Genomic DNA, 21,589 nt, shown 5'->3' on the forward strand with positions numbered 1-21,589 from the left:
ACCAGTGCCCTTACCTATTTACCATGTTGTTTGTGGGCCTAATGGGTTGAAACTAGGCTTCTTGACATTTTATACCTCATTCACATTGAAATTTATTAAGCTAGTGTTCCTTGTTTATCAATACATGTGAGTGATATTGTGACTACTGACATTGGATGATGATGTTTTTTATTAGTAGATAAACCTACTTCTTCAACAATCTTCACCCATGGTTTATAGCAATAAGGTAGACTAGGCTTATAAAATATAACTTTAAGGAAAGAATTCCTGGACTATTACCTCAACGGTTCGTCTTTTGTTAATTGATAATTTGTTGCTTTCATTTTTTCTATTATTTGTATGTAGTGCAGCTTTGATAAAATTCCTGCCTTGTTCCCCTTGATATTTGTGTACCTTGGGAATTAAAACTGGAGTTCTCAGCAGAATGAACCTTTATTGGCTGAATCTATTCTATTGTACTGAGAAATGGAAATGTTTAATCAATATTTTGATCTTTCGAGCTCTGTTGTGTTCTGAAAAAGAGAGAGCTATGCTTTATGCTTTAGGCCAAAGAGACATAACCTGTCACTTACATGGTTGACTTAGATGATTTTGTTCGACACTTTCCAGGTTCATACTAAGTAGAAGAATTAAATAGCATGACCGGAAAATACAGTATTTTCTGCTTCTGTAAATCTTAATCCTATATTGAATTCTAGGTGCCTTTATGGTTAGCACTTTAAAATAAATTTAAAATTAGCCTTCTTAAAAGAAGAGGTTGATTATTTATTGATCCTTGGACATAGGTAGTCTGATGTTCAAATTCAATTTTCTGGGATAGGAAATTATGAGAGGCCTTTATTGTGTGGTTATTGTAAGTACAATATAAATATTGCAGTACTGTCAGTAAACAACCTGCGGTATTAAAAAAAAAAGAGAGAAGCTATTTAGCTGTGTTTGTTTTAAAATACGTATAAATTGATTTCAATTCTTCAAAATCTGCCAGTTAAAGCTACTGTAATTCAGGGGAAAAACACCTGCTCCTAAGTTGTGTTATTCACACATGGAATCATTTAACATAAACCCTCTTGAACAAACTGCTTTTGAATTTGCCAAATTATTGCTTAAAGAAATCTTTATCTAAATTTGTTAACTTGTACTTCACAAGTATACAATTTTCCTCCAAAACAGAACAGATGCATTTATTTTTTCTCCAGGTAGTATTCCATTCAAACAGGACTTATTAACTTATGTAAAATAGTAGGGCATAATTGCATGATCTATGTTTAGGTTAATATATTTTATAGTCTTCACACAACATTTCCTAACATTAGATTGCTGCATCCTGCTTTTGTACTGATTTTGTTCATTTACTGTGTTTATAGATTACAGCATCAGCCTGAACTGGATTGCTTTCTCATACCTTTTAGATTAAAACAGCTGATTGAAGTATAGAACTACAATTTTGTACCTAGCCTTTGAAGAAATCTGTCTTCCCATACCAGGGGATAAAGAATAATTCTCCTGCTTTACTCCTGTCTTGTGGGAAACTATTAATCCAGGCCAGACAAATGTAATCCAGTCAAAAGATGCTTCTGGTCAGATGGAAGGCAGATCAGGAATAAACTTCCAGCCCATGTTACATGGGGTTATACACTCTCCCTGAAGACATAGTCCTGAATTTTTGGAGTTTTACTGGACTCAGCCCTGCACCTGGACTTCCATGTATCTGCAGTGGCTAGGAGGGCCATTGCACAATTAAAATGTGTGTGCCACTTGCACCCACTCCTTGAGATGCTGGCTCTGGCCAAGGTGATACATGCCATAGTTACAACCCATTTGGATTACTGTAATGTGCTCTCTCTGGGGCATCCTTTGAAAAGTATTCGGAAACTTCAGCTGGTCTAAAGAGCTATATCCAGGTTGCTAACTAGGGATTGGCTACAGGGAGCAGATAACACCTCCTGTTGCAGCAGCTCCACTGGCTGCTAGTTTGTTTCCAGTCACTTTTCAAAGTGCTGGTTATGACCTTTAAAGCCCTACAAACCTGCCTGGGCTGTGAGATCCTCAGAAGAGGCCCTTCTCTAGATGCCAGCACCATCACAAGCTCAGTTGGAAGCAATGAGAGAGAGGGGGCCTTCTCAGTAGCTTCCCTTCGATTCTGGAACTGGCTGCCCAGGGAAGCCAGAATGACCCCCTCCCTGTTGCCTTTCCAGTGATCGGTCAAACCTTCTTATTATTTTTAATATTCCTATGTTTAATTCTGTTTTAGTGTTCATACTTTTTAGGATTTAATTTGTACATTGTATTGTATTGTTTTTGGCACTGTTAAATTCTTTGGGTCTCTTAAGAAAGAAATAATAATAATTATACCTTGCAGCATCTTGGAAGTGATGGTTCCATCAACTCTACCAGTTGCTTTGCAAGGGCTCCAGATTGGAAAAGACTCTGTATGGCTGTGTAGTAAACTAAAAGGTGCTGGCATTTTAAGCATTTTAAAGTCATCTCTCAGCCATATAGCAGGGCAGTATTCAAATATAATTAAAATGGAACACCTAACCCAGAACTATTAAGTTTCATGTGCTTTGTTGAGAAAAATTACGGTAATGAATTCTTACACCTTTGGAAGATAACTTTTATATTTTGCAGACAAAAAGCACTTTTTGACTTATCAATATAATGAAATAAATTGCTTCTCACATAACTAAATTTGTAAAATGAAGCAGTGTGGTCTGTGTGCCAAATGAACCCCAGAGTTTTTTTTGTGTGCCTTCTCAGATTCTCCCCCCACTCCCCTCCACTTGGTCTGTCTTTTCCAAAGCTTCTGTATCCTCAAATTCTTTTTCAGGCTTTTTTTTTTTTGACACCACAAAATGGTATCAACAGTTTATTTTCTATATAGCTGTGCAAAAACTACCCCTTCTCATTGGTGAAAGAGTACAAAATAGACATCCACTTTTATGTTGAACAGAAAATTACTTCACAAAGGCTCGATGTGACCTTGTGTGGACATGATAAATGGCTTCCATGCCAGGTGTACTGCCCACCTCTCATTTAGATTTTCGTGACAAACACGAAAATTGGGAGACATATTTCTGTATGTAGTAAATTAGTGCAGTACCAAATCTTAAGCCATTGACTGTTTTGTGTAACATTTGCTTGCACAATGAAATGTTTGAGCACGGTGAAATGTGTTATGTTCTTGAGCTTTAGGAATAGATCCATAGAGCCTAATGCAGTGGTTCCCAACCTTATTTTGACCATGCCCCACCTAAGCATCTCTAAAATCCTTCCCCCACCTCTCTGTGACAGCTCACAGCTAGGTCCAAAACATCAGCTTGCAGGTTTTCTGACATAACGGTTGATGTAATTTGTTGATGGTTAATGATGTGTCGATGCACGTTCTTTCTATGCTTATTATCTATTCAAAGTGTTTTTTTTCCAAAGAGAGAGAGAGAGAAGTCCTTGAATCTGGCAATACTGGTTTTTGCTAATGAAAACATTTCATGCTTCTTAAGTAATTAGACTATGCCAGAATATCCTATCACCTGATGTTAATTTTCTTGTGGGTGATCAACTTTTTAAAGTCACATATTTATTTTTTTAATTTAATAATTTTATTATGTATCCATTCCATTTAATTACAAAATACAATCTGTATAATTCATATATTTATTTCTTCTATTTTTTTTCCATTGTGCTCCCAATCTCCAGAGTCATCCTTTTCTGTGGTCCCAACGGAATTTTTTTTTCTGGTTAGGATTTCTTGCTATACAGAACAAAACGACATTTTATATATTTTGTATAGCTTGTAATGTTAAAAGAACACTGAGAGGAGTGAGGTGTTGGAATGGAAGTTGCCACAGTTTTCTGTACTCATGCACTCTCTAATTAACTCTGTGTTTTCAGCACTCCTCTCTATTAGTAGGCTTTCCTCCTCTCCATTGTCACCAGCTGATTGCCGTGTACATTCTGATCTTTAACTGCCCCATGTTGGGAACCAGGGGTCTTATGCCTCTCGAATTAAGAATGCAGTGAACTACAGTTGGCAAGATTACCTCTATTTCTAAGACCTCTTATTTATTATTATTGAAATAATTACTTGTGGCGGTGGAGGAATGCTCATTGTGTTTTCAAGGTTGTCTGTTTAAAACTCTAATTTCTGTCATTTACAAGTATTGGTAATAGGTTGGGTAGTAAGAAGGGTTCTAATTGAAATATTGTCAGGGGAAATCCACTTTCTTCAGTCATCTGAGAGATGTGGGTCTATTTCAAATCAGCAAAGATCATTCCATGAATTATTTACAATTAAATGCTTTGCTGCTTATTGTTATTACTTCTGATTCTTATGAAATACAATCATAATGTTTATAATGCTTTTAAGGCACGACAGAGGAAAAACAGATTCAGGGCATTTGCACATTTTCATTTTATAAATCTTTCATTCTGATCTAGAGAGATGTGCTTGAATGCTAAAATGCTTCAATAAGTACCAAGCAGTGAGGGGACAATAATCTCAAACAAAGAGCTAAGGGGAATGTCCCATGGGCTTAGATGTCTTTACACTAATGCCCAGAACACAGGAAACAAACAAGATGAGCTGGAACTCTTAGCAAGATAAAACAGTTATGATATACTCTGCATAACTGAAACCTGGTGGGGTGAGTTCTGTAATTGGAATGTAGCAATGGAGGGGTATAACGTATTTCAGAGAAATAGACTAAACAGGAGAGGGGATGGAGAAGCATTATATGGTTGGAATATAATGTAGGGTCCAGTGATGGTTGAAAAAACCATCACTGGACCCCACTCAATTGAACAACTTTCAGCCAGTTTCCAATCTCCCCTTTTTGGGCAAAATCATGAAAATGTGTGGTGGCTTCGCAACTCAAGGTGTTCTTGGAGGAAGCTACTTATCTGGATCCAACACAGTCTGGCTTTAGGTCAGGATATGGATCTGAAACAACTTTGGTTGCCTTAGTGGATGATCTATGTAGGGAACTTGATAGCAGGAGTGTGTCCCTGTTGGTTCTCCTGACCTCTCAGTGGCCTTGATACCATAAACCACGGTATCCTTCTGGGATGCCTTGTGGGAATGTGCCTTGGGGGCACAGGTTTACAGTGGCTCCATTCCTTCCTGGAGGGCCATTCCTAGAAGGCGTTGTTAGGGGACACCTGCTCGGCCCTGCAGCCATTGTCTTGTGGAGTCCCGCAGGGCTCAGTATTGTCCCCCATGTTGTTTAACATCTACATGAAGACATTGGGAGAGATCAGAGTTTTGAGGTTGGATGTATGCAGATGTTTAGCTCTATTACTCCTTTCCACCTGCTACTAAGGAGGCTGTTCAGGTCCTGAACCGGTGCTTTTCTGGATGTGTTTTCTCATGCTATCTCTCATAGCTGAGGTCTACTTACGATGTGAATTACAGGCCTCTCTCATCTTTTTAAGTGGGAGAACTTGTACAATTGGTATCTGCCTAAATACGTTCCCCCCACTATATAGTCTCTCCATCAATGCTGACTGAGACTATTCCAAATCGACTTTCTTTATATTATTCTTGTCCATATCTATCCATAAGTGCAATCCCATCCTATTAAATGCCAGCGAGACTTGCTTTAAAAAGGGTGTTTTGGTCCATGAAACTGAAATCTCTGTTTTGCAGATATAGAATCATAGAATCATAGAGCTGGAAGGGACTTTGTGAGCCATCCAGCCGAACCCTCTGCCAAGAAGCAGGACAATCACATTCAAAGCACCCCTGACAGATGGCCATCCAGCCTCTGTTTAAAAGCCTCCAAAGAAGGAGCCTCCACCACACTCTGGGGCAGAGAGTTCCTCTACTGAACAGCTCTCACAGTTAGGAAATTCTTTCAAATGTTCCTGTGGTTTGAACCATTGCTCCATTGTGTCCTAGTCTCTAGGCCAACAGAAAACAAGCTTTCTCCCTCCTCCTTATGACTTCCCCCACATATTTCTACATGACCCTCATCATGTCTCCTCTCAGCCTTCGCTTATGCAGGCTAAACATGCCCAGCTCTTTCAGCCACTCCTCATAGGGCTTGTTCTCTGGATTCTTGATCATTTTAGTCCCCCTCCTCTGGACACATTCCAGCTTGTCAACATCTCCCTTCAATTGTCCAGAAGTGGACACCATATATAGTAAAACTGTGTTAATAGTTTACTAATTTGTAGCATATTCTACGGTTGCAATACATCTGATAATATTAGGCTGTTCAGCACAGTGTTGGAATATTCTTAAAAGTGTACTTTTAAGAATATTCCTTTCTACTGTGATAATATTTCTGAATTATATTGAAATATGTTTGCTCAGATCAAAATTATGGCTGCCAGGGGAAAAAATAGAGTTTGTATTTTTTTATATAGTACTTGGTATGAAACCAAAATGTGATTGAAAAGGGTTTTTGTGTCTGCCTTTCAGATTTCTCCTAGAGCAAGTAATTTATGCATCTTTCTAAATGGTTTGAAAGGCTACAAATTGTGTCAAAATTAACATATGTATCTGTTGTCATTATTTTGGCAGTGATGATGTTTTTCAATAGCTAAAAGCCTAAGCTTGCCTGACTAAATGTTAATGCTGACGTTCGTAAATGTTGGCTGTTACTAGTGATGCAGGAAAAATTATTGGGTCCAAATTTTCATACAAATCAGTTAGTGAATTGCAGTTCACCTGTGTGCCAAAATCTGCACTTTTTAGAAATCTGCAGGGGTTTTTTAAACCATAGATTGTTTATGTAAATATATGTGTAAATTGTATACAAATGTGCATTATATTAGGGAGGAAATTCTAGAAAATGCTTTTATTACCATAATATTAGGATAAATGCACTGAAATGTGTGTGTTGTTTTTGTTCTGATCCTTTTTGAACAGATTTTGCCATATTGGTAAATTGGTGCAAACACAGTTACCCTTTATACTCATATGTAGTGTAGAAATTTTAGTAAAAATCAACCCAAAAACCTGTGTTAACTTCCCCACAGGTTAATGTGAGTACTGTACCTTAATGTTTTCCAAAAAAAGAACCATCCATTTTTTGTGATGAAAAACAAGAGCGCAGTTCACCTTTTGAGAACTTAAAAGAAGCACTGAACCTCTGGCACTGTTTTGGGCCTTTTTGAAAGCCTGGGAAGGTAGATGATAGTGGTTATGCCCAAGCTGTCATTGTTGCTTTCCCCTCTCTGAAGAATGACCCTTGATTTATCCGCAAATAATGTCAAAATCCATTTTTTTGGCATCACTATGATTTATAAATGAGTGCATAGGAGAATGAGAGATTTGTCCAAACTAATTTCTGATTAAGGAAATGAGTACCTTCTCCTAGCTATTTTTGCTATTAGTAGAATAAGAAATTTGTTAAAATTGAAACGATATGTTACCATCCCTAATTAAGGTGGCTAAAACTGCATAGAAGTAATGATCAGAATTTTAAGACTGTCTCTTGTCAATGACTTAAAGCAGGCATCCTCAAACTGTAGCCTTCCAGCTGTTTTGGCCTCCAACTCCCAGAATTCCAGAGCATTGAACAAGCTGGTTAGGGCTTCTGGGAGTTGGAGGCCTAAACAGCTGGAGGGTTGCAATTTGAGAATGCCTGACTTAAAGGATATTTGCTATAAAAAGCTGCCACTTGTGTCTGTTCTAATATATTGTGACTTGGACACCATCTACACTGACTATTTAATGTAATTTCAGACTGTTATTAAAGAAAGTGCTTTCATTGTCTATTCTAGATGAATACATAGAAAACCCTGGAACCAGTTTCAGGCCCAGATGATGATTACACAAACCACAGAGCATTGATACACATTAAAAGCTTTAGTCTGTATGGTTTTATGGGAATTTGTTGTGTAGCCGACACTTCAAAAGGCATTAAATGGTCAGTTTAAATGGGACCATAGACCCTAAATGGCTTTCCCACAAACTGAAGGGTTCTTTCCTTCCATTCTTAGAAGTCAAGATTACTATTTAGAGGCAATGGAGAGTGGGTAATTTTTCCTCAGTGCTGTTTTTGAGTAGTTTTTGTTCTCAAGTATGTTTTTGTGTGCACAGTGGTCAATAAGTTAAATAAGTGGACTTGTACAGATGATAGCAGATACATTCTTAACAAAAAGTACTCCTCCTTTAGTATCCTTCCCTACTTCAGTCAGCAGTTATAAAGTTAATCTAATTTTCCCCAAAGGGTTACGGTAAGATATATAAGGCTGATACAGTTCCTGGAACAAACATTTAACTATAAGCAGTGACTTTGAATCAGCCCAAAGGAATTAAGTCCAACATTATGCAATTGGCCTTAAATTTTCTCATGAGAGTGAAGCAGAAAAAGCTAATTTTTAATTTTGGAACTTTCAGGGATCACTTCAGCTAGCTTTCTTTTGTAGATGTAAAAGTATGTACTTCTTACATCTAGAAAGTTGAACAGATTTTTCTCAAGCTTTTTGGTCTAAAATCTTATTGAAGCCTAAGACTTAAAATTAAAACCAATTTCCTGAAAATTAGAAACTGGATTGTTTCAATGTGGAGAACTGGGCGATTTTCACTTTGTGAGATGAATGAAGTTTCAGATCGTACCTGTATAAAAATGAACTTGCTGATTAGTCAGGAGATGGGTTTAGTCTTAGTATGGCTCCACAGCAGGAAAATTGGCTGCCAAGAAGAGCAGCAGAAAATTATAATATGTTGAAGAGCATGGCCAGGTTGTATATTTTGAGTAGATTATACAGTACATGGTATAATTTAATGAATCTGGAGTGAGCTAGTTATGATGAACATATTGCGTTTGGTATTCTTAGGGCTGGAGCACATTACTACATTCGCCATGGTGGCGATGCAGTTGAAAACAGGAGTATGGATTTTCATAACATGATCGGCGAGCTCCACGCAGTAAGTACTTCTGTACGTTATGACCAATATAGCAGCATCCTTATGGCAAAATGTTACGTGTACTCCAGCCCTTGCTGTATCAATTATGGAACATTTGAGGCAGCCCATGAAAGAAATACATGTTGAGTATCCCTTATCTGACATGCTTGGGACTAAAATAGTATTATATTTTTGGATTTTTTCAATTGCATATTCTAAGTGAGATGTTTTGGGGATAGAACCTAAGTCTAAACATGAAATTCATGTATGTTTCATTAACACTGTATATAATAGTCTGAAGGTAATTTTATATACAAAATTTCTAATTATTTTGTGCATGAAACCAAGTTTTGTACATGAAAGAGCAAAGGTGTCACTATCTCAGCCACCCATGTCGACTATTTCAGATTTTGGAACATTTTGGATTTCTGGATAAGGGATACTCAGTTTATACTATAGTCTGTGTTTTATGTCTCTACATTGAAGAAAAATATATGTATGTGTGCATACATATATTGACTTGTATTTTGTGAATGTAAACATTCCAAATTCTAAAATAATATCCTAGAGTTTCATTATGTTATAATTCATATCCAAGCCTATTAGTTTTAATATTTTGTTGGTTAACTACTTCCAATTTGAAAACTTCAAAGTATTTGTAAGAAGCTAACATTGATAAAAGGATTTCCATCTGGAAAACATTTATCTTATTTTTTAAAGTATAGAATTGTGGGATTTTTGTGATCTCAGTGAAACATACAAAAATTCTGTTTGAAAACCTTTTAATTTATCTAGTGGATACTACAGGAATAGCTAAAAATGAAAGATTGCATGATATTGTAAATGGAATACAACCATGAATTGGTAGCTCCTTCACCCTTTTTGGGGGAATGATGAGCTTTTTTGTTAGTAGTTTTCTGATTTGGGGTTTCTAGTGTAATGATTGAGAAGGCTTTTCAGACTGTAAACTATTGTCATACATACTGTATACATATGTGTACAGTTTGTTCTCTGTTTACATAGTATGTAGTATTTAATATCTAATACAGTGACCCCCTATACCTGCTTCTCTTTATACATTTTACTGTATCTATATATTTTGGCATGTTCTAGAGCTAGATTGTTAAAATATTTTCTCCTTTGTGCATGGTAAAGGAGCAATAGAAGAAAAATGCAAAGGTGCCAATACTGTATTTTATTGCACTTGTGGGAGTTGCTTGTAGTTTTTCCTGCTTAGTCAAAGTCATGTTTTTCTCAATTTACATAGTTCCCCCAAATTTTGTTTGAATTTCTGTTTATTTTACATGTTGGTGAAACGATAGGAGGTGTTTTAATGGGCTCCGGTATACGTATTGGGGGGAAAGCAAACAAAAATAATAAATACCTTTACTGTATGAAAGATCAAGTTATAATCTTGTAGAATTAGAGTTGAAAGGGATTTTGTGGGTCATCTAATCTAATCTATTTCTTCCATGTGGGAAGGCACAGTTAACATTCTCTAAGATAAGGCCCAACAAACTTGTTTAAAGGGTCTAAGGAACTTTTTATCTTTTGGGGTAGTTTATTTCACTGCTAAACAACTCTAGAATTTCTTTTTAATGTTTAAGAGATTCTAAGAGGCCAGGCTTGGAATAAACCATTCAGCTACAAAAACCCACTGGATGACCTAAGGCAGTGGTTCTCAACCTGGGGTCCCCAGATGTTTTTGGCCTTCAACTCCCAGAAATCCTAACAGGTGGTAAACTGGCTGGAATTTTTGGGAGTTGTAGGCCAAAAACATCTGGGGACCCCAGGTTGAGAACCACTGACCTAAGGAAAGTAACACTCTCTCAGTCTTAGAGGAAAGGAGTGGCCATGCTTCTTTGATTCACTCAAGAAAACCCTAAGAGAAGGTTGCTATAAATCAATGTCCACTGAAAGGATTAATAGCACACTAGCATATAATTTCAAGGCAACATACAAATAGAATCAATTTCAACAATGTAAAGCAATTTATAATATAAAATAATGTATAATCAGATAAAACACATATTAAACCGCTTTACAAAGTAAAACTACGTTGGTACTCCACTCTCAGAGGTTTCCCCCCACTGAGTGCCATTTAACTAGCTCCATCCTTTACCCTCCCCCACTCAATCTTCTGTCCTTTCAAAAGAGTGAACTAAATTTTAAACCCTTTTCAATTTGTTGAACTGAGTGTTGGATTAGGACACTGTAAAACCAGGGTTTGAATCCCTTACTTAACCATAGAAATCTACTGGATGACATTTTCAGCTTCAGAGGAGGACACAAACAAAACCTGCTTTGTACAAATTCTGTCTTAGTTTATTACAGTAGAGTCTCGCTTATCCAGCCTTCGCTCATCCAACGTTCAGTGCCTCCACCCGGATCCACAGCTGTTTCAATACATTGCAGTGTTTTGGTGCTAAATTGGTAAATACAGGAATTACTACATAACGTTACTGTGTATTGAACTGTTTTTTTTTCTGTCAATTTGTTGTAAAACATGATATTTTGGTCCTTAATGTGTAAAGTCATAGTGTCATTTGATGTTTAATAGGCTTTTCCTTAATCCCTCTTAATAGTAGTAGTAGTAGTAGTAGTAGTAATAATAATAATAATAATAATAATAATAATAATAATCTTTATTTATAACCCACCACCATCTCCCCAAAGGGGACTTGGGGCAGCCAACATGAGGCCAAGCCCAAAATAATACAGCATAGTTAAAACACAAAATAACAAAAAATACATCATAACACAAATATGAAATAACAAATGAAATCAATATAAAATAACATAAAATCAAGACACAGAGGGTGGGCCAAATGTATGAGGTAAAAAGTTAAAAAGTTAAAACCCTGGGCGAGATAGGGATAAAAGTACATTTATAAGAGAGGAGCCCAACAGGGAGGAGCAATGAGATTTGGCCTTTGTAGGGGAGAGGGGAAGGTGCTTTATTCTGAGGGCAGCTGTGGATGAAAACAACTAGATGGGTTGAGTGGTCACTCTCCGAAGGCACAACGGAAGAGCCAAGTTTTTAAATCTTTCTTAAAGGTAGCTAGGGTAGGGGCTTGCCTGATCTCCGTAGGTAGCGAGTTCCAAAAACAGGGGGCCACAGCAGAGAAGGGCGTCTCCCTTGTTCCCACAAGTCGAGTCTGTGATAGAGGAAGGGGTGAGAGAAGGGCCTCTCCAGAGGATTGAAGAGATCAAGGAGGTTTGTGGTAGGAGATGCGGTCACAAAGGTAGGTGGGTCCCACACTGTTCAGGGCTTTGTAGGTAATCACCTGCACCTTGAATTGGGACCGGAAGATGAACGGCAACCAATGTAGCTCCTTAAACGGGGGTTGACACCTCCCTGTAATTCGCCCCGGTTAGAAGTCTGGCTGCCGAGCGTTGGACTAGTGGAAGTTTCCGGGCCATCTTCAAGGGAAGCCCTATGTAGAGTGCATTGCAATAGTCCAATCTAGAGGTAACTAAGGCGTGGATCACCGTGGTCAAGTCAGGTTTCGCGAGGTATGGTTGCAGCTGGCGCACCAGTTTTCATTGTGCAAAGGCCCTCCCGGCCAACATTTTCGCTTATCCAATGTTCTGCCAGCCCATTTATGTTGGATAAGCAAGGCTCTACTGTATATACAGTTGTTGCAGATGGGATATACTGTAATAGAAATCAGAAAAATGCAAATCATGCTCCCTATTCTAAATTTTTAAGTGTATCAAATGTATCACCTTATCCAGTCCTTTGAAAACTTTTGAGATTTTAATATTCCATACTGCATTTGGAGAAATGGATGTATATCCATGAAAGCTTGTGTTAAACCAGTTAGTCCTAAAGATGCTGATACATTCCTTTTCCACCCATCCCTGTCTTCCTTCTTTTTCTGTATTTATATCGGTGTGCATCTGCATATGTATGCAGATGCAAAATGGCGATATTTCTCTTTCTACATTTTGCCAAGTACAGGCTTCCATTTTTTTCAAGGATTCAAAGTCGATGTCATCAAGAAAGTGTTGCTAAATGTAATGACTTTTGTATCTGAAGTAGGGAGACAACATCGCCGTATTTTCTTAAATTTGAATCTCCCACAGAGCTGTTGCAATTTACATATTTTACTGAATTGCTCTGGTTAAAAGAAGGGCTGGGCAAAATGTGACACTCGAAGCATTGAACTGCAACATCCAGCACTGCTCACTAGTGATGACTATGACTGTCGGTGCCAACATCTGAAGCCTTAGTTTGCTCACATCCAATTTATTGTTAGAGAGTCAGTTTAGAAGTAAAAAAGATTTTGATTTAAATACCTACTCAGCCTTAAAGTTCACTGAGTGACTCTGAAACAACCAATGTCTCTGTCTAATCTCCCCAAAGTTATGATTGTGAAAATAAAATTGGGAGAACTACCTTCAGCTCCTTGGGAAAAAAGTGCTTTATAAATGTACCAGGCAAATAAGATAAGTGACTAAAGTAATAGGCAAATAAAGGTGACATGTTGCCTGGAATTGTTCACACACTCTACAATCCAAACATCAACATATGAGTATTGTTAACATTCTCCTTTGCTTACTACTACTGATAAGATAAATAGCCAGAATATACTGCACAAAGTACTGCTGTTTAGTGTTGCCTTTACTAACCTTTATGAATATTGACACTGGGGGAGAGTGCACATGCACTGACCAGGTTTTTAATGCAGTAGGCAATTTATAATTTAATACATCATGAAGAAAATGCCTGTAAATACTTCTGAGAGTTGTTTTTACAAAGGATGAGTATTCAGGATGGCTATTAATAGTCAAATGATGCTATTGTGACTCTTCAGAAATTTTTAGATTCAAGGTAGTGATATGGATTTTCTTGAATTTGAATGCGTTTTCTCTTCTGAAACTTGCCAATGAAAAGCAATTGGAATTTGATGTAGAATGCTTAGTACAGCTATATGCAATCATGTTTCTTCTACTCAGAAGTAAGTGAGTTTAGTGAGACTTATTTCAACACAAGTAAGCATAGGTTTACAACTTTATTGAACCAATCATAAGTATTTTTGCTTAGAGTTAAGTCTTTGAGTTCAGTTGCACCTAATCCCATGTAAGCATGTACCAACTCTTTAAAAGCCTGTTATATTAATTTTACACACTGTACCGGTATGCTTATTTTTCTTGAAGAGTCATAAACATTTAATACTTGATGGGGAGATTAAGAGATAATGAACATAAGAAGGAATTAAATGATTCATATTTTTATTTTACCATTTGCATTAGATATATTTTAACTTTGCATTTGTATTTGGTATGTATGTATGTATGCTTTTTAGGAACGATCACCTCAACAAATGATGTTTTTGAAAATCCCTGTCCTGGCTTGTGTTGTATTTATTCATTATGATTAGTGTAATAAAATGATATAGTTTTAGAAATAATCATTTTCAGCAGAAAATTACAACTGTGAATGTCTCATTCATATAGTGTTTACATGCTACTTTTTCATACTGGTCATCAAAGTTCTAGCTCTCTATTTTTCTTTGCCTCTACAGTATGACACTTAGACTGAAAAGGACTGATGATTTCAAGTTTTTGCAACCTGATTTGCAGAAGGTACAGCAATGCTGTTCTTCTCTTGGGAGCAAAAGAGTGAATGACATGGAAATGAGAGAGTCCCCTGAATCGTAGGATGAAATGAGGGAGAAGGGTGCTCCAGACATTTATTTTAGGCTCTTATCAGGTTATATGATGCCATCAGGTTAAATTTTGGCCTGCCCCTTAAATTGTTGAGAATTGCAAACAAGTATTCCCCGTTTTTGAAAAAGGACTTCAGTCGTTGTCTGGATCTAGTTTCTTCTTTAAGTGAAACACATTAGTTCATTTAGAAGTAGAAAATGAAAGTACAGATAAAATAGTTTTTATATTAGAAATGCTAATGGTACTTGAATCAGAGCTCCAGCCTGGCAAGGCCATTTCATTCATGGATTAAATGTCTGAGAGAAATACAGTGGGGCCTCTGGATCTGTGGTAGTTCAGTTCTGGGATCTTATGTGGATTAAAAAAAGTGGATGATCTTGTTCCACATTATTAAATGATGGCAGTGTCTGAGCAGATACTTCTCAGCATTCATGTCACTGACATTTTATGTATAGGACGTGACAATCTACAGTCAGTGGTAATTGCCCAACAGCTCCCAGATTGCTATTGTCATCTGCTTTCTCTACAAACATTCCCTCCCCAGAAAACTGACACTTTCCTTTTTTTAAAAAGATACTTTGCTGATATACAGTTGCTTTATCTCTGCCTTTTTCTCAGTTTGGCAAGAATGTCATGGCCTATATTACTGAATATGCCTTGCTCTCATGGAGAAGCCAGTCTGGTCAGGCTTTTCACTGATTACCCTTTGTGGCTCATTGTGTCTTAATAGGCCACAGACATTAAATGTAAGTCATTAATGTATATTAAATTCAGGGTACCAAATGGCTTATACATAAAGATGCAGGAAGCAGGAAGGAACCAAACAAACGTTTTGAGCAATGGGAAAAGGCATTTCTTTTTCACTGTGATATTGGTACCTTATTTCTCGTCCCTAGTTTAATGTCTGTCTGTGCATAATTGTCATTGTTTAAATTTTCTCAATTTAGTATACTTTTAATTTGTATTACCTATTTTGTTTGCAAAACTCATAAATGTTGAAATGTTGCTCAATGTTCAAAATTGCTAATGTTTTGTTTTTATTTAAAACTTCAGGTACAGAGCAGTTACAGTGCAATGAACAGACTATTTTCTGGACCTAAGGCATCCACTTTCAGATCCTGGATCAATCATACAGTCTAATGCAGGTCTGCACAACCTATTGCCATCCAGGTGTCTTGAACTTCAGCTCCCAGAATTCCTGACCATTGGACAAACTGGCTAGGACTTCTGGGAGCTGAAGTCCCAAACACCTGGAGGGCCACAGCTTGTGCCGGCCTGGTTTAGTTGGTGGTCTTGGGTGAGAAAGTTAAATGAAATTTAGCATTCATTACAGTTCTGTACTGTAATAAAGTGTCTTTATAATTTTTAGCAGCTATCTAGTATTTAAAGGCAAGTAAATAGACTTTCTTGTTGATGAGAGGCCATCCTAGTGGAAGAGGAATGGATCTCCCTGTGTTAGCGTAGGCAACAGAAGTTCCATGGGTTGCATATGGCCTAACCTCTTTTTACAGCTCTCCCTATTCATAGAGCTTCCTCTTCCTGCAAAAATTAGTAATTAATAAGTGACAAAAAGAGCAATTTTAAAAAGTCACAGGTTTTTAAATTGTTTTTAGTTGTTTTTTTATTTTTGCAAAACCTAGACTTCTGTTGACTTCCACTTTGGTTCCTTGGAAATTGTGTGCTTTGCTATAATGTTTTGGGATGGGAAGAGCAGCACCTAGACCCTAAAGATGGGAAACCTGTTTTTCAGCTTTGTTCCTAATACACCAGTCTTTATTTAAGTTGGTCAGATGATTACACGATTCTTTGTTAACTGGCAGAACAATCCTATGCATGTTTACTCAGAATTAATTTCTGCTGTATGCACTGCGGGTTGTTTCATAGTGAATTTGTTTAGTCTAAAAGAAATTGAGGGCAATAAAACCTTGAATATATTATTAAACCTTCTGCATATGAAACTCATGTAAAGAGCCAAGGAACAGTGTAGCTGCAGCCCTGCCCCAGAGGGCTTTCCTTTCCATGCATCTATGTGGTAGGTATGGCTGTCCATGTGCAATACCTTTCTCTCTTCAGACACCCATGACTAACACGTAGTTATCAGAAATGGAATTGAGTAAAAACAATAGAACCTCAGGGCGGGTCTAGCAGTACAATTAATCTGTCTGTGGTTAATGTGAGTGTCCCTTTGTGCAAATAACCCATACCAAGGGTTATCATTAGGATTAATTAATGACTGCACTGTTAATGAATCTCTTCATTTTTAGATTATGTTAAATTTCAATTTCTGGAGGGGGGAATTTTGTATTTGGTTAAAACAAAATACATTAATGGGATTCTCTGTATACAATTCTAGGTACAGTGGAGTCTCTGTTATCCAACATAAATGGGCTGGCAGAATGTCGGATAAACGAAAATGACTCTACTGTAAGAGGCGGCCAGGCTCCTGCTTCTGCAGCTACTGCCGCCTTTGCCACCCTTCTCGCTCACTCACTAACCCCCCCCCCCCGCACGCTACTCACCGGGCCAAGTCCTTGTTCTGCTGCTGTGATCCAGCCCGGTGAGTGAGCAAGTGAGGGAGGACAGCTGAGTGAGTGAGCGAGCGAGGGAGGGCAACAAGGGCGGCGGCGGCAGAAGCAGGAGCTTGGCCGCCTCTTCCAGGCTCCTGCTTCTGTCGCCACCGCTGCTGCCTTTGCCACCTTCGCCGCCCACTGTCCCTCGCTCGCTCACACACTTACTCACCCTCTCTCGCACACTACTCACCAGGCTGAGTCCCAGCAGCAGAACCAGGACTTGGCCTGGTGAAAAGCGAGGGAAGGTGGAAGAAGCAGGAGCCTAGAAGAGACAGCCAGGCTCTTGCTTCTGCCACCACTGCTGCCCTTGCTGCCCTCCCATACTTGCTCATTCACCAGGCTGGGTTCCGGTAGCAGAACCAGGACTCCTACCAGTGAGCGAGAGGGGGTGAGTAAGCAAGAAGGGTGGCAAAGGCGGTGGCAGCTGCAGAAGCAGGAGCCTGTCTGTCCGCTGCCACCCTCCCTTGCTCGCTCACTCACTGGCCTGGGTCTTGGCAGCAAAACCAAGACTCGGCCCAGTGAGTGAGCGATCGAGCGAGGGAGGGCTGCTGTCACTGCCTTTGCTGCTGGTACAAACAGGTAGGGAGCCGGGACATGAAGGAGGCAGGAAGGGAAGGGCAGGCTCTTGCTTCGGCCGCCACCGCTGCCTTTGCCACCTGCCCTCCCTCGCTCATGCGTCTGATAATACGGAATGTTGGATAAGTGGAGGTCAGATAACTGAGGCTCTACTGTATCTTTTCAGTTTGCTGCTGTGCCAGGCTAGAGAACTATCTCTTGCTCCCAGCTAACAGCAGAAATACATGTGCATCTGTATGTAAAACACCCACGAATTTGTAAAAACAGCTAATATGGGTTTCTAAACAGTTTGGATCCTGTCTGTTTTTGTGACTGCATTCCCCCCTTTGAACTGGCACGGGGTGTAAGATCTGCTGGGGAAGGCCCTCCTCGTGGTTCTGCCAAAGTCACAAGCGTGGTTGGGGACGAAGGAGAGGGTCTTCTCGGTAGTGAACCCCGGCTCTGGAATGGCCTCCCCAGGGAGATTAGGCAAGCCCCCATACTGTCGTCCTTTCATAGGGACCTGAAGACCTAGCTATTCAAGCAAACTTTTGAGGATGCCATTTTCCTAGTTATTCAATAATTTTTTATGCAGCCACACACTTTATCCCATGCCCTTGTTCCATTGTTACAGCTCTGTACTTTTCCCATTCCCTGGCCCTATTATTTACAGTCTGGTCATGTTTACATTAGCTATAGCCATTGTTGGATGTGCAGTGTTTTATTCTGAGGTTTATGTTGTTGTTGGATGTTTGTTTTATTCAATTGTATTTTATATTGTGTTTTATGTCATGTTTTGTTTTAGGCACCTGTTGCCTTTTGTAAGCTGCCCCGAGTCCCTTTGAGGAGACGGTGGTGGGATACAAAAATAAAGTTGTTGTTGTTGTTGTTGTTGTTGTTGTTGTTGTTATTAAGTTATTCTGGTCTCAGTGATATTAATTATATTTATCCACTTTGTACCTCATTCTTGCAGATATTTTCTATTTGTAACACAACAATCAAAAACTGTTTATTTTTACCCTTAAGTGTACTTGTTTTCAGAATATGTTTGTCTTTTTTAAAAGGTTGGATTATTTAGACTGCTTCAATGGACCACATTCATGGAGCTTGGAAGGCTCTTACTGATGGAATTGGATTAAAGGATTCTGTCTTCAATGGATCCAGCTGTATTTCACCTACTATTGTCCAGCAGTTCGGCTATCAGCGCAGAGCGTCTGATGATGGGAAACTTTCAGATTCTTCCAAGACAAGTAATACCATTCGTGTTTTTTTGCCAAACAAGCAACGCACAGTGGTAAGTCTGTTTCTTGTTTTGTGCAAGATGAAAGACGGGCTGTCCCTCTTGCCTTCCCCGTGTATAAACATTCCAGTGTCCCAGTAGTCTAATAATGTTTAAATGTAGAAACTTCAAGGTGGATACAGTGATGTTTTGTTCAGTGTACTGACTGAATATACACATGCATAGCTTTGAGGAAAGCAGTTAGCCTAATATCACTTCACTGAATATGTGGCCCTGTCCCTTATGAATGGACTTGGCTGATGGATGCTTTTTGGATAATAAGATAGTGTTAACCAGAGAATCCATCTTGTGTTTTGCCTCTTTCCTGAAAGTGACTTATGTGTGTATCCTAAAGGCTTGAAAAGTTATTTCAGCATAAAAATGCTGACATGTACGTTGTTAAGATATACGGTGCAAATTGCACTGATTTTGAAATGTGTCTAGAATAGATTTTGTTGATAAGTGTTTCATAACTTCATCATTTGATTCTCTTTTTTCACTGCTGAGCTTCTTTTATAGCAGCTTGGTAAATACACAAAAGTTACTGCTTTTTTGCACTCCATTTTGTGCTGTAAATGGAGGAGGTGACATAGTCCTGTTTCATTATTCCTTGCTTTTTGTGTTGTGTGTAGATGGGGGAAGATGTCTCATTCTTTTGTCCAGTCTGCCTACCCACTTCATGCATTTGCTAGCAGCTTCTTCTTGTTCATAATTGCCAAGCAAGTGCATAAATATGAGGCAGGTTTGCAGACTATAGAAAGTCCACTTCTTGTAGTTTGCAACTAACAAACACACTGTGATTTGGGAGAATATCCAGATTATCTGAAAGACCCTAGCTCCTGGTATGAGCTTATCTGAAGATCCTTCGTAGAGGGCTTTCTCTAGACCAGTGGTGGTGAACCTATCTTGGGCTGAGCACTGAAGGGAGTCAGGAATTGATCGTAAAATGATCATATAATAAAATGATATAATAATCATCATAACAACACAATGATATAATAATATCCAGGCTAAATTACCGTGTTGGCACTTTGCAATAAAAAAGTGGGTTTTGGGTTTCGGTTGGGGCACTCGGTCTCTTAAAAGGTTCGTCACCACTGCTCAAACCTTTTTTCTATCCCGGGCATTTTATGGGTACACAGGAGAAAGCTTCTCAGTGACTGCTACCAAGTTAAGGCATTTCCTTCCACCAGATGCTGGGTTCACATCTTTCTTTCTGCTGGCAAGCAGAGATACTTTAGCTTGCTAAACCCTTTGACAATTATACAATTTTTGTGGTAGATCTTTTAATTGGGTTGTGCTATATTTTTGTCGTTATTATGTTTTAACTGTTTTAAACTAACGTTTTGATATCAGAGGTGGTGTAAATGAGATTATATCTTTAAGTAAGCAATCAATAAATTACTGTAGAAAAGTAGGATAATCCCAATCCCTTTGAGATTGTCAGTGTTACAATAATTCTACAATGAATGGTTTCTATCATTATTGTATAATCAGTTGTAACCATCCACCCTTTCAGTACAAATATTGTAAACATTAGTTCCAAAGATGAAATATGAAGATGTGTCAAAATGGTTTTTGACATTGAATATGCTGGATTTTTTATTTAACAGGTGAATGTGCGCAATGGAATGACCCTGCACGATTGCCTTATGAAAGCACTGAAAGTTAGAGGACTGCAACCAGAATGCTGTGCTGTTTTTAGATTGCTTAATGAACACAAAGGGTAAGAATTAAAATATCAAATTGTGCAAAATTGTTTCAACAAATTCCTCTCAATCTCATTTCCTGCTTTTTAAATTCAAACATTCCTTGTCAATCAAATACCATTGACTGCAGTATTCAACAGCCAAGTATTACAAAATGAGAAAAGCCATCAGACAAAATTAAGCAGTTCAGTCTTCACATTTATTTATCTACCTCATTGAATTAAGCATATGATAAACTGATTCTGTTCAAATTGGTGGATAGGCAAAGAGCATACATGAGTAAAAAACCAATTTGATCTGCTTATTCTGAAATTGGAGGTGATATAAATGTATATATTTAATGTTATTAACTTCATAAATAGTAATGTTATGTATTTTTATTTCACTGTTTATATTCTCTCTAGATTTAGAGTAAACATTTATATACTATCAGCAAGTTTAGTATAATTCTCTGCTTTTTATAGACCCAAGTGTGCTGTGTCAAATACTAAATGGTTCTTTAATAAGCTCAGGGAGAAGGGTAACTTATTTTACAGTTTCAAGGCATAAATCACAGTTATAGAACACATATAGAACACATTTCTGCCCATGAAGTCTGGGCTCATGTCCATCATATAGCTTCTATATCATGCAGTTTGCAGGAAGAATTTTATTATATAGGGCACTTGTTTCTTTTGAATTCCATAAACTATAATAATAAATGCCTGCATGACCATGCATACCTTTTTATGTGCTTCTGTTGCTAGAGACTTTAAACCAGATTGGGCCAATAGAGGTCAGAGTACCCTTAGATTCCCAATTCCACCCCCCTCCCCGTTTCCCCCTCAAAAATGGTTGATTCTTCTCTTTGACACCGATTTAGGTTCAGAGGTGGTTTAAAATCCAAAGTGACTTCCTGAGGTGGGGAGAACAAAATGTAGTACCTAGATCATTTCTGTTCAGAACA

The 21,589-nt window shown here is 38.2% G+C and overlaps 1 protein-coding gene across 13 annotated transcripts in view; it reads left to right on the forward strand.

Annotated features, from left to right (window-relative positions):
* Window positions 1–21,589, forward strand: part of RAF1 (Raf-1 proto-oncogene, serine/threonine kinase) — a 98,879-nt gene that overhangs the window by 52,849 nt on the left and 24,441 nt on the right. For 8 of the 13 annotated variants that reach the window (XM_060765950.2, XM_067463563.1, XM_067463567.1 and 5 more), the window contains exons 2-4: window positions 8,785–8,875; window positions 18,720–18,949; window positions 20,548–20,660. In XM_060765950.2, coding sequence (XP_060621933.1) covers window positions 18,743–18,949; window positions 20,548–20,660 — 320 coding nt within the window. In that variant the 5' untranslated portion in view covers window positions 8,785–8,875; window positions 18,720–18,742. Of the gene's footprint in view, window positions 1–8,784; window positions 8,888–18,719; window positions 18,950–20,547; window positions 20,661–21,589 lie in introns of those variants that run through there. The other 5 variants (XM_060765952.2, XM_067463565.1, XM_067463572.1 and 2 more) reach the window with 3 other exon arrangements.

This window comes from Anolis sagrei, chromosome 2 (genome assembly GCF_037176765.1).
Source record: "Anolis sagrei isolate rAnoSag1 chromosome 2, rAnoSag1.mat, whole genome shotgun sequence".
Lineage (NCBI taxonomy): Eukaryota > Metazoa > Chordata > Lepidosauria > Squamata > Dactyloidae > Anolis > Anolis sagrei.